Source organism: Limulus polyphemus, unplaced genomic scaffold (assembly GCF_000517525.1).
Source record: "Limulus polyphemus unplaced genomic scaffold, Limulus_polyphemus-2.1.2 Scaffold31, whole genome shotgun sequence".
Classification (NCBI taxonomy): domain Eukaryota; kingdom Metazoa; phylum Arthropoda; class Merostomata; order Xiphosura; family Limulidae; genus Limulus; species Limulus polyphemus.
The window spans coordinates 1,385,853-1,400,179 of NW_013665641.1; the positions used below are offsets into that span (position 1 = coordinate 1,385,853).

General features: G+C 33.1%; 1 protein-coding gene across 2 annotated transcripts in view; it reads left to right on the top strand.

The window, feature by feature from the left end:
• LOC106459950 (rho GTPase-activating protein 18-like) overlaps positions 1 to 14,327 on the top strand; it is a 174,724-nt gene that overhangs the window by 36,753 nt on the left and 123,644 nt on the right. For both annotated transcript variants that reach the window (XM_022386920.1, XM_022386927.1), the window contains exons 4-5: positions 4,199 to 4,368; positions 13,420 to 13,690. In XM_022386920.1, coding sequence (XP_022242628.1) covers positions 4,199 to 4,368; positions 13,420 to 13,690 — 441 coding nt within the window. The remainder of the gene's footprint in view (positions 1 to 4,198; positions 4,369 to 13,419; positions 13,691 to 14,327) is intronic.

A 14,327-nucleotide genomic window follows, 5' to 3' on the forward strand; every position in this document is an offset into this window, starting at 1 on the left:
TATATATATATATATATATATATATATGTTTGCATCTATGATTAATAATATATCGGTTTCTCGAAACAATATTGTTAAATGAGAATAATATAAATTAAAGATCTACGTATATCGAATACGAGACGTAATACAGCCAACATTAAATTAATATAGTAAATTATTTAGACTTGAGCTTAACTTAATATCAATTTTCGTCTGCCCCCAGTGGCACAGCGGTATGTCTATGAACTTACAATGCTAGAAACCGGTTTTCGATACCCATGGTGGGCAGAGGACAGATAGCCAATTGTGTAGCTTTGTGCTTAACTTCAAACAAACAAACAATTTTTGTCTTCAATCTTTACCGTTTATAAATACAATTATTTATCAAAAGCAGAGTGAGGTCTTTTATACAACGAACCCTTTGATTCACAGTCTGAACACGCTAATCACTAGACACGCCCGACTTCAGAAAGAACGTATAAAAAGGAAACTTCCTCATTTTTTTCCAAATCTTCATTTGTTTGATTGTTACATCTCAGCGCAAAATAACAATTTGTAATATGTAACTAAATAACTTCGGTCAATGACAAAGTACAACAACCACAAGTGTGTAAGTTATGGAAGTAACGCTAACATGTGACCTCTTAAAAGTACTGATGTAGATGTGCAAGTTGTTCTTCCAGAAATACCGAAGGAGGATGACCCCATGACAATTGTGACCGTCACAAGGTCAACGTAGGCTAAATCCGGTTATTTGGACTATATTTATGTTAATACGTGCGTCAGTATGTGTGAATGTAAGCAATGTTGAAAAATTTGACGAAGAAAAAATATTCACTGAAAGAGATAGTAACATATGGTATATTTCACATGCCACATGTACGTGCATATATGTTGTTGTATTCTGATCACTTTTAGAAGGTAGTAAAGGTCAAGTTATCACTTGTTGGTCCTTAATGGTAATCATTATAATGAAACACAACAGTAAGACAGTTGATAATTTTCAGTGCACGATTTTAAACTGGCTAAACATGTATTTCCAGTAGGAAGAGTGTATAATAGCATTTTAGCCTACACTTTGCTACAGTAGGAAGAGTGTATAATAGCATTTTAGCCTACACTTTGCTATGGGTCATTGTTCACGATGCTTAATGTGAATATCCAAGATTTATTTGAAACCAGTGCCGTAATTTCAATAAAACCTTCGAAAGGGATGGGATGGCTAATCTGTCATCTGGTATTGGGGGTGGGGTGGAATTACAGTTATTTAAACTCTATTCCTGGAACTATTCATTATGCTTAAAGCAGCTAATGAAAAAAAAAAAAAATAGAAGACCCTGTTCAACCTCCTTCCCATCCACAAATAGTTTCACTAAAACTTTGTAATCATCGACAAGACATCACATCTGAGCACTTGAGGGTGTGGAATCATAAATAATATTGTGATTGCATTGAACCATTCTGAGACTGAGTTTATTCCAATAACAAAAAGAGCCGCACAAATAATACGTTGATAAAAAATTGTATGTTACTAATTAAAAGTTATCAAAAGTGTTGTGTGAAGCTCAGTCAACTTTTTATTTTGACAGTTATCATCAGATGATGTTCTAAACGAAGTTAATGAATTAATTTTACTTTAAATATATTTTTATGCTTTAAATGGATATTTTTCACTATTTTGATTAATTTTGAAAAATAACATTATTCTTCATTATCTTAAAGGTTAGAGTCGTCAGAGAGCCTTCAAAATTTATATTTGGCCCTTGTGAAGAAATTGTAAAATAAAATTTACAGAAGCTAGTTATCTCCATTTTGTATCTGATGTCCATTTTCATAATGTTCTCTATACTTCAGTCAGACCTGTATCGATTAAACTAGTTAAAGTATTGCAGGCTTAGTATTTAAAAAATATATAACTACTAGAAAAACTGTAATACTGCTTTCCTTAACTCGCTTTGTTCGAAACACGCCGTGTACTGTTAAGTAAAATTAGGGAAGGTTCAACTGAATTTAAAATTCTCAGTAGCAAGTAAAATTAATAGCAGGATGTATTGTCTAAATAAAGAGATTCTTAAATTCGCAAGAATTTTTCATACGAAGCTGGGAAGATGTCAAAAAGTTAATTCCTAAGGGGAATATCACATTAATTTTGCGCATGTGCTAGGACTTTCTAGATGTTATACGGGGCAAACATTGTGGATCTGATCAGGAATTTTGAATACAAAGTGAAAGTATATTTGCAAATAGTTAATGATCTAAATAATTTGTATACTTTATCTATATAGGAAAAACAGAATGTCTAATATTAATTCTGAAACAGTTCTATCAGTAATTTAGATAAAAGCTTTTCTCTGAAGTTGTACAAGTTGATCTTTTAAGATAAAAGATCCTTCACCAAAGTAAGGAAGAACGAAGGTTAAGTTGTACTTATGTGTTGTAAAAAGAACTAGAGGATTTTTTGTGTGCAATAAGAATTAATAATAAAACATTTTTTTTCCGTCTCAAATAAAAGAGATTTCAGTATGAAAGAATCTCTTGTTATCAAGAAATACGCCCCGATTATTAATACCCAATAAATTCAGGAAAATTATGTTGATATAGTTTGAGATAGAAGGTAGAGATATTTATATAAAAAAAAGAGCAACCTTTTTTTCAGTAACAAACTGTTTAAAACTTTGGGGCATCTTTAGGAAGTTGACATGCTACCGATCACAGTATTAAACTTAGAACAACTAATAGATAATTCAAAGCTTAAACAAATTGCAGTGTGTTTCTTTTCATAACTAAGATGGAGACAAAACGCTTCGGATTTTTTTCGATAAAAAATATAAGAAGCGCTCCTTGTTGAAGCTGATCACTCGCACATTAACAAGGATGAAGAATAACCCTAGTAAATTCTGTTTTACCCTGTTTGGATTTTGGCATAAAAATTTTCCGCTGTAGGAAAATACATTCCAAATATATGATAAAACTTTAAATTATATTTCATGGTTTATTCTTTTTTTAAAGTACTACTTATTATCGTTAGTTATTCTATTTGCCACTAGAATTGTTTACACGTGTGTGTGTGAACATTTTAAATCGAAAATATTTCATCTGATTTTGATAAAAGAACCAAAAGATTAACTTCTTGAGAATGTAGATCAATGTTATACTGAAGGTCAACAAAACTAGTTATAATAGTAGCACATTAGGATTTTCAAAAAAGTCAAAACTCGAGACAAATTGAGATAGAAAGATTCTGGCATTTAGACCTACATCTCTGAAGATAAGGAGTTGTTTAGTGTATATTTTTAGGTTGTTTACTGAAAATGCTGAAAATTTTGAGGGTCGTGGATTGCACTCTGAGTGCATTTCTAGTTAGAAATATCCATATTTGACACCAACCAGTCGTAAATCACAAGACAAAACTTTATTCCAACAAGTGACCTTAATGAATATGAACTGATACGTGAGAATAAAGAAGTTTTGTCTTGTCATTTACAACTGATTGTTTTAACCAAGAACAGTAACATACACAGAACTTTCACTAGGTACTTTGTAACAATATCACTAAACTCGATTGTTTGAATTTTTCACATTTAAACAAGAGCGTCATTTCACTAAAGGAATCTGTTTTCTTGGTGCAAAGAAATCTTACCTCGCGTAGCCCTCAGTTGATGGCCCTAAGCTATGGCGTAATTTGCGTAAATCAGACCCATTTGGGGGCCTTTCCCTGAGCTTGGGGGAAATACTCCTGCTGCCTACCAATACGTCTTTGCATCTAAACTTTGTTCTATCTGTTAATTTGTTCTAAGCCTATTACTGTGATTAGATGGATATTAAGTTCCTGCAAAAAACCGTAACGCAAAAAGTCGAGGCGATAAAAATGTTTCTCTAGAAAGAAAGCTATTCGCTTTTGTATTAAATTTGTCTATTGATATTAAGTCCTTAAGCCATTTGTAGAATACTTATCAGTTAAGCTAGAGCTACTTATGCCTTCATGAAATATCTGTTGGTGAATTTAGACTATATCATGTTGAATAACATTTTGATAGTTGCCTTTTTATAATTTAATGTTAATCTCCTAGAACTAAGTTCTCTTATCTGAAGTTAAATTGTGCAGAAAGTTTAGGTATTTAAAAATTTTCGGAATATTTTTATTGAACAATCTTGATATTTTTTCAGTTATTATCTATTAATTTTGATGTTAAATTTTCTTTTGTGCGGGTCTTAGATGGCCAGGACAAAGAGAAACAACTAGAGGAGCATTTGGCTACGCTTACCCATCATCAGGTGGAAGCAGTGAAAAAACGTTTTCTAACTTGTAAAAACACGATTTGTCGGAGACAAAGTCATGAACACATTCCAGATGTAAGAGATGTTTTCTCTCACATCCCTCTAGAGGTAAGAAATGGCAGTATTGAAATGTAGAACACATTCTTTTAAATCAACACTTGAAACATAACAGAAGAAATATTTTAGTATTGGAGGGTGACAATTACATTTCAAGCTAATATTAATATATTCCGACGTAATCGTTATCTCAATTGATATTTAAGAGATACAGGAGGATCTTTTTTAACAAATGACCTTGTTTAATGTTTAACACAGATCACACGCCACTATAAAATTAGATTTGTACAGTACCGAAAAAACTAAAGTCAAGAAAAATACTTTCTTCCAGCTTATCAGTTTATCAAATGATTAAAACAAAATAATAACAGCAGGAAGTTGTGACAAAATTTAAAATTCACAAATAATATAATCTGAAATCATAAGAGTGACTGCAATCTTACCAAGATAAACTCTCTTTTAACACAAAACAATAAATTTACAAAAGTTTCAAACCTTCTTGCACTGAGTACCTTTGTGTGTCTCTAACCTCAATATTATAGTATAAGTGCTATATTTAATTGCTAACACACACGTTAACCCTTAAAACACACAAGTTGCTGCGATTCTTAATAATATTCATCAACTTACTATAATGAAATTTAGGACACAGCCTGACCTTTATAGATCCAGTATTGTAAAGGATAAAGTTCAACTCTTTTATATTTATTTATCTTATTTTATTTTTATTTTTGTTGGTAGTTGGAATGACGTAAGAGAGTATAGTGTATCATCATAAACATTTCAAGAAATACGTGATTAAATTTTTTTATTTTGTAATATACAAACTTAAAACTACCATATTCTATAATATAAATGTCTCATGTAAGCCCTTATATTGAAATACAAACATTTACGTTAAACACATTTTTTTTATAGTTTAAATGAAGTAAATTAATTTTTACAAGAATCGCTAATAAACTCTACCTATCAAATTTTGCTCTGTAAACAAAACGCGAGTTATATAGCACATGGATGCACTGGAGGGTCACCAGTTTTATCCACTCGCACCATATACAGTAGTGTATTGTCTGTCAGTCAGTCAGTAAATACTAAAATGACGTTACGTAAGGGACGCTTAACGTTGCAATTTTTACTGTCGTGACGTCAGTAAAACGTGAGCATGCCATGAATCACGAGAAAAATAACTCGGTCAGTAGGCTGCAACACAGCATGACATATTAACTTAAAAAGCAAGAAATAAAAATATTTTTACTCTTAATTTTGGTTTAATTTACTCTTGAAACAGAACACTTTCAGGGACCCTGCAGAAGTACATCTAATATTTGTCTATATTCGAGTATTATTACTAGGATGTTTCATTGTTTAAACTATTATATGTTCTGAGTATAATTATATTTTAATAAGTTTTTTACTATAAAGTAAAGTTTTATTTTGTCATACTTTTACAAATGGGTAATTTTAAATATTGTTAATAATTTTGAAGGTTTTTTTATAATATACATTTCTCAACAAAAAAACAAAAGAAATGAAAGTTTTGTGTGAAGATGTTATCGGTCCTTTACTGAAGTAGGGTAATGCATATTCTAAATTATTGAAGGCCAAGTCCAAATGGGGTACCAAATTGTTTCACGCAAACAAAAAATTCGTAGAGAATTGTTAGTGAAAAGGTTGGGCTATAAAACCTGCTAGTCAGTGGAGGATTTAGCTATTCTAGGGCTCTAATCGCAATCTCAAGTTCGGACCCCTATAGGGGGTTATGCAATCACGTGACTGAAAGCGGAACTAGTTTTACCATCTGCCATTTTGGACGTAAGCACGACGACTTTACCAACTGCAACGTTGATGAACTGTCTAAACATCGATACAAGGTAAAATGTCAGCAATTTGGAGTGGCTATGACAGACCCGTACTTTATTCCCCCGACAATGACCACAGGTTTAGCTGCCGCTTCATAAGTTATGTTGACAAACAGAGACACAGTTATGGACATTTTCGACATGGAATACCCTGATATTTTCAGTAATCTAGTTTTTAATTTTAGTGCCACATATTGAAGGCATACAAAGGTTAGATGCCTATAAATACTTTGTGACAGGCTGGGTGCACACTGTCATACTGTGGAAAGTATACCACTCGTCACTTTTCATAATCTATTTGAACTGGTACAAGAACTTTTAAACTGAACTTAGACGAGTTTCAATTAATCATCTTTATTCGCTTAGCAGTATTTCATGTGTGCTGACGACTGATATCGTTCTAACTTTAAAGAGAATCGACTTGTTTGTGAGGTTGTTTGTTAACGTTGCTTACGTTTACTAGATCTATTATGCCTAGGATCTAGATCTAATTGCTTAACGACATAACGCATGGATTCTAACGTTACATTACATCGACATTTTATAGGCTCTATACTAGTTAAGCTTTTAATGCATGATTCTATCCAAATATTCAAATTTTTCATCAAACAAGCATCAGCTACATGCTCTTAAGTGTACTTATAGTTTCTGAGATAATATAATCTGTTAATTTGTATGTGAATATATGTGTAATTAATGGCGGTTTAATGTATTAAAATGACTCAACAGTGACAATTTACAGCAAAAGTTATATTTTCATATTTGTGAAGTACTTTTCTTGTTTGACAATAAAAATGGTAAAATCACTAGGACCAGTAAGGTTGTTAAGTTACCAGCAGTTCACGCATAAAAAAAACAACTATGTATTAATGCTATATTTCAGCCCATATTCATAATTGTGCACTGCGAAGGAATATTATATTAGGTGGACGTGTCTGTGTCTGCATCAAAAAATTTTCCCTGTTCAAGCCCATAACTTGAAGATTTTGTGGTGCTGGTATTAATATTCATGATAGTTTCATTGTCTAGAAAAATACTTTTAATACAATACGAATATGTTTGTAGGTATGTCATTCACAATGACTGTCCGACAGCTCTTTGAGTGTTTGGGTTGCAGTATATAGCAAGACTAGAAAAGTGCTGCTTCTATGTAACAGCCACATTATTCTACATGGAGACAGCAATATAGATGGCCAAAGATCACACCTGTATTTTGTACAACCAACAGCAACACAACCAATTGGCATTATTACACGATTCAGTTCTAAGCATTTAACAGCTAGGTTCACCGTTATTTCACTAGTTTGTTCTTACGGCCAATATGGCGAAGTAAACAAAACCGACATAGTGCATAGCCTTTATAGTTAGTATTACTCTTGACATAATCATCTTACTATAATGGACGTAGCGTGTATATATGTACCTATCAATTTATGTGACCGAATAAAATATATAATATGGCGCCATCTATTGAATGGCACCGCAAACAAATGTCCATAAAAAATTAATTTCACACTTTGGGTATTTCAACATTCAGGCAATTAGAAAAATAACTGTGATGTGTGCAACAACCATTTCTTTATAACAGAACACAATTTTAAATAAAAGTACTCTTCTCACAACAAGAACACGACTTTCGCTAAGACTGTACTTGAAGGTTTGATTTACATCTTTATTGATGTAATTTGTAACTATAATACTAAAAAAATAGAGTTCTTAAAAAAACTGTTATTTTTCAATAAAGGGTACCACTTTTAATATATAAAACATTACAGCTTATATCGGCACAATCCGAACACTTTTCCTGTGCAATATTTTCCAGAAAAATCCTTTTTTTTTAGAATATGTTCACTTTTTCTATATTTTTTTCAATGGGGTATGAATACTAGTAAGTACTAGCACAAACATCTAGTTTAGATAACTCATAATGGTGTGAATTAGTAACTAGCTAGTAACAAATAAAGAATAAATACCTAACTCACATCAAAACTTTGCTGACTTTTTCACCGTAAACTGGTCAACAGTTAGTTCGTAATTCATATGTTCTAATTCCTCGTTTTCTATGTTCAGAAGTGAAAGATAGGATAAACAATTTTCAGATATTGTGTTCCGTAAATTGTTCTTCACTCTTTTTAACACAGAAAAATTACCCTTCATGATTCTGCTGCATAATTGCCGACTAGACGTAACGAATGGCTAGCGCAAGGTATAAATAAGGCTGATTCTGCTTGCTTTTAAATTCTTGCTTGAAGTCCCGAATATTTTCCAGCCATATTTGAAGCATTATCGTAGGTTTGACCTCTACAGTTTTTGATGTTCATATTCAATAATTGCAAGGTATTTAGTTTCATTAATGCTTTATTTCCAGTTCCCATTTAAGAAAGCACACCACAATATCCTTAACAGTGATTCAATTTTCATGTTCATACCTAAACAAGTAGAAACTACGAGCTCCCCAGTGGCACGCGGTATGTCTGCGGACTTACAACGCTAGAAACCGGGTTTCAATACCCGTGGCGGGCAAAGCACAGATAACCCTTTATGTAGCTTTGTGCTTAACTACAAACAAACAGACACTACGAAAAAAACAACAATATCAAAGTGCACAACACCTTCTTTATCATTGCTTTCGAAATCAACCATCAGAAAAATTTCTACTTTCATAAAAGCCATGACAGAGAAAAGATCAATGAGTGTTATTCACATTCAGATGTTTTAGTTCGTCTCAAGATGCTTTATTCAATATATTAGATTTGACTAATTTTGTAGCAATCCCATTTACACTTGACTATTTTGCGACAGTATTTACCTGCGGAATTACTATGGTGGCTAATCATCTGCTTTGTATTTATGATGTCAATCACCGCAGTACTGTATCACAAGTCTTGTTTTATGATGTCAATCACCGCAGTACTGTATCACACGTCTTGTTTTATGATCTCAATCACCGCAGTACTGTATCCCAAGTCTTGTTTTATGATCTCAATCACCGCAGTACTGTATCACAAGTCTTGTTTTTTTGTTTGTTTTTGCGGAAATGTAAATAACTATTCCATTCAGTGACAGAGAGGAACTAAAAATCGGACCTAGCATTTCAATGTACACAGGTCCACGTTGAGTCTGTGGCGCCTTATTCATTAGTACCACGAAAGAAGGCAGAATTTACACAAATACAGGACTTCTATGAACTACAGTGATCCAATTCGATTTAAACGTATTTGTGTAAGCACCGGTATCACTTCTACAATGTGCACAACATTACCCTCTTGTGTTTGGTGCTGCATACGTTTTAATATTATATATATATATATACTTCAATAAACTGCTTATAGACGTTCGTTTTTTTTTTATATAAACTTAAGTTTTGGCGTAAACTATTTACAAAGAGTGAAATAAAACATACTTTCTTAAATATAATTTAAAACTGCCCTTGTGTAATACATACATATATACAATTAAAAGGAGTACAACGCTAAAATAATTACACAATAAATAATTTATTAAACTTTGGAACCAGCCTTAAAATGACTACATGTTTCGGTGTTCTTCTAAAGATGGTGGCGTAAGAACATCGAAACATGTAGAGTCATTTTAGGGCTGGTTCCTGTTTTAATAAATTATTCATTGTGTAATTATTTTAGCGTGGTACTCCTTTTAACTGTATATGTGAACTATTTTCTTGTACCGGAACTTTTTTTCTTTCTATTTGCTGTAAATATAGGTTACAGGAAACCTACGCAGACATACTTGAAATACAAATGACATGAATTTATTTATTTCAATTTATTTGTGTGTAAACTCATTTATTTCAATTTATTTTATTAGTTGGCGGTGTAGTAGGCTCCGGCTTGCTTAAAAATAGTAAATGTGTGAATAAAAACATTGCATTTGACTGATATATAAGTTTATATCAGTGGCTTTAACGACTTAGGTTTAACGTTTAATTTCAATCAGAGAACTTGGTGTTGTTTTTACCAACTGGGATATTTGCATTTTACCGAAACAAATTAATATACTTTAAATAAGGCCTACTTCATTATTCAGATTAATAAACTAAATAAGTCAGTCTCCTTACGTGTACATCTCTCTGCTGACTGATTGTAAGATCACATACATCCTTGTAAGCAACAAGTAAGAAAATACTGGTGAATTACTTTACGGTGTGAGCAGACTCTGAGCAGTTCACTCCTATCAATCACTCCATCCAAATCAAGACTCGTCAGAACGTCTTGTTCTTGCCATATGTCTGAACGACTCCAGGTGCTCCTGGGATACAGTCGATTCTTAATAAATTTCAAGATAGGGAAACTTCTCTCACAGCCAACTTGTGTGAAAAACAGAGTCAATAGAAACTTGTAGGCCAGGCCACTCATGTTATAGGCATCTATCATAATATATATCGTCTCAGAACTTGGCAGTAACAAATAGCGGAGTTCTTACATGTATAGCATGACTTATTCCCCAGCCCCGTTGATATATCCCTACACATCCCATACTCTAGTCTTCTCTAGATGTTTCTTTTCTCACCCTAGTGGTGATCTCTTCAACTTGTTCCAACACAAAGCCAGACTGATTAATTCACATCGTGCATTTTTTTCACTGTGTTTCTATCATCAAACTTGATCAAACGTTTGCTTAATTCTTCCAGTACCGGTTTCTGAAACTCTGGATCTCTTATTTTAGAAAAAAATTCTAAGGTTAAGACAAACAAGGTTGGCATAGAGTGTTCCACTGGAAAGAAAACAGCGACGCGTGCTCTAATTAATTATGTTAAGGATCATGTTGTGGACTTGAATTCTATAGGCTGTAATAGTATGAGATATTTGTACATCATGAGCGGATTCGCTTTCCATGGTTTTCTTCTTCCATACCCTTTGCCTGTACTTCAAGTTCACAATCTTCCAGTTGTTGGAGCTTATCATTTGTCCACTCTATAAAAATTATCTAAACATCAGAATATCCATCAATGTTTTGAGCTTCTTCTGTATTCCAGCCACTATTTTAAGAGCTTTTAAGAAATCCATTTTGCTAATTTTACAATATTGAAGTCAATTCAAATATGCGCATGAAAATATGAGCTGTGACTACTTTCTCATATTTAAGTAGCAATTCTTTATAAGCTTGCACCTTTACCCGCACGTCAGGTTTATATTTCTTGAATCCTTGATATTATAACAAGGTCAATGTATAAAGCATAATTTGGTTTTGATACAGGCCGATGTTCTTATGTTTCAAAAGGGAGGAAAACCAGAGAATAACTCCGAAAACTACCGACCCATAAGCTTAGCAAGCAATATAGGAAAACTTCTATAAAAAATACTAGGCTCATAACTTACCTAGCAACCAAATCAATACTCCCAGAAACACAAAACTGTTTCCAAAGAGCAAGAGAAACAACAAAACATCTAATTAGATTAAAAGAAGGCTTTAATAAAAAAACACTGCAGAGTCGCATGCTTTCTTGGTGTAGAAAAAACATTCGGTAAAGTAAGGCACAATGGAATCAGATACAAACTGTCCAAAATGGGACTTCCCAAAGAAGTTATCCACTGGGTTTCTAACTTCCTCGAAGATAGGAACATCAGAGTAAATTTTGAAAGCACCTACTCCAAGTGCTCACTCTAGAGACGGGCGTCCATCAGGGAAGAGGATTTAGCCCTACTCCTGTTTATCATGTATGCCAGCGACATGCCTCTTAAAGACCCAAATCACACTTTTTGCTCATAGTTCGCATATGAAGCTGCTGTCTGGAAGAGTACCCCAAACCCAACAACGCCAATATATAATGTTCAACCTGCACTAAGCGAGATAGAACTGTATTGCAATAAATGGAGAATTTAAATTCATACGGACAAAACACAAGTCATACTATTAACAAAATCCAGCAAAATAATACCACAGTTAGTTCTAGACGGGACTCTCTTACAGGTAGCAACATCAGAAAAATTCTTAGGGATTACTTTTAACTCGAAATTAACCCGGATCCCACACATTAATAGCATTAAAACCAGAATCTGGAAAAGAGCGAGTTTTCTTATGAGCCTGACGGGCAACAAACAAGGAGATTCACCAGAAACATATTAAAATTTAACAGAACATACATAAGACCAGTCGTAGAATACGTCTGCACAGCATGGAGCAATGTATCAAAAACACACATCAGCAAATACAAAACTATATTTTAACGAAAGCATACAGAGTCCCACGCTTAACAAACTCGGTATTTCTTCACAACAACTCAGACATGCCGACTCTATCATACAGATTCCTGGACAACTCGTTTCAATATTATAAGGAAAACAGAAACAAAAATGAGCTGATGAGCGAATTAGAGAGGTACACAATACATGTTAAGCCTAACCCTAAGTACTTCTCCCCTCTAAACATCATTAATAAGATACTTATAGGTCAAACAGTGCTAGACTGATTTCTAGACACAAACGTTGTCCTATTTTAAAAGTGTTTTATATGTAAAAATAGAAGTATGTGTGTGTACGAGTGCTAAGTGGAACTGTATTGTGAACACAGGACTAATAGTGCGATCATACATTAGCGAAGCTCAGTGCAAATATACTTGTTAATATAAGCCTATGTGGTATCTGCATAGCACCAGACATAAACTTTGTGCGGGGACTCTGTTGATAGCCACACAGTAAAACCTTTATATTGTCCTTACAGTGGATTTTCATATGTCGGTTTTGCAGAACTAGTGAACCCCCATCAGCAATTGAAACAAGTATTTTCCAGTATTCGTGAATGTGTTCTGTTAACGTAACGAATGATAACAGAGTACTGATCTTTTGAAGTGATATTTTGAGTTGTGTTATTAATTTGTACTGAGAACATCCCAGCTTCCCTCGCCCAATTTGCAACTGTTTCCTGAATAAGTTGTCGAGTTGTTTCGATAAGAGTATTAAATGTTGTTTTGGAGAGAAGTTATCAATGATGTTTGACCTTTTTGTAGAGAAACGTTGTAATTGTTAAAAAGTAGATTAAACTAAAATGGATTGAGATGAAGTCTATTTAAAAATGAAAAGATTAAATTATGCATGCATGCTTTATTAGGAAGTATTATAAAATAAAAATGTATTCATTATTAATAATATTTGTGAACATGAGGTTAATTACTGATTGCAAACTTCTTTCATTGATTAAAAGCTGTGCCGTTACGCAACAATACACCACAACCGTTGTGTTGTATTTGGTTATCAACTCTTTTCTAATGAATATTTTGGTGTTTTAGGAAAGAACAGACCCCCAAGCTGTATCAAACGCGCTTACCAATTCTTCATCGCCTATCTCAACAAATGGAGTCTGCGAGGACTTTTCATCAGATTTTGAAGAAAGTGTGACCGTTTTCCGGGCCCCAAATAATAGTTATCAGTTTCAAGAAGTACCAGGAATCCAGGAGAAGTACCCTAAACCACAGCGTAAAGACAAAAATTTCCTGAGATCAGGCCATAAACAATACCAGCTAACTCCTTCAGAAGATCTGAAATCAAAATCAACCACAGGTAGGTCGTGGTTTTTATCAGTTATCTTACACAATTTGTTTGAGAGCAAATGCCCTGCTCTTTTCTCTTTATGTTGCAACGAACATGCGACTATTTTTAAAATAATATTTTTTTTTGGAGTAATGATTTAGATTGGTCTTACAGTGTTTTGTAAAGCTATCGTTTATCATAATTCTCTTACAAACAAGCATGCTATCGGTTCAAACTGAAATTTGTTGCTCTCTTTCTCTAAAATTATAGTATTTGGTTATAGTTACGATTTTATATTTTTGTGCTATACAAGCTTGACGAAAAATTGGTTTTAACCAATAATGTTAGCAACAGAACGTAAGAACAACAGTAAGTAAGTACTTTAAAACGATCAAATATCAACAAGTTAAAATTATTTTTTGATTTTTAACAGATAAATGTTTGTACCTAGTATAAGTTATTCCGCAAGTAGAACTAAAGAATTGTAAACATATACAATCACTTTTATTTACCATGCACAACTTTTATAGACACACACAATCACTTTTATTTACCATGTACAACTTTTATAGACACACACAATCACTTTTATTTACCTATGCACAACTTTATTAGACACACACAATCACTTTTATTTACCATGCACTAACTTTATAGACACACACAA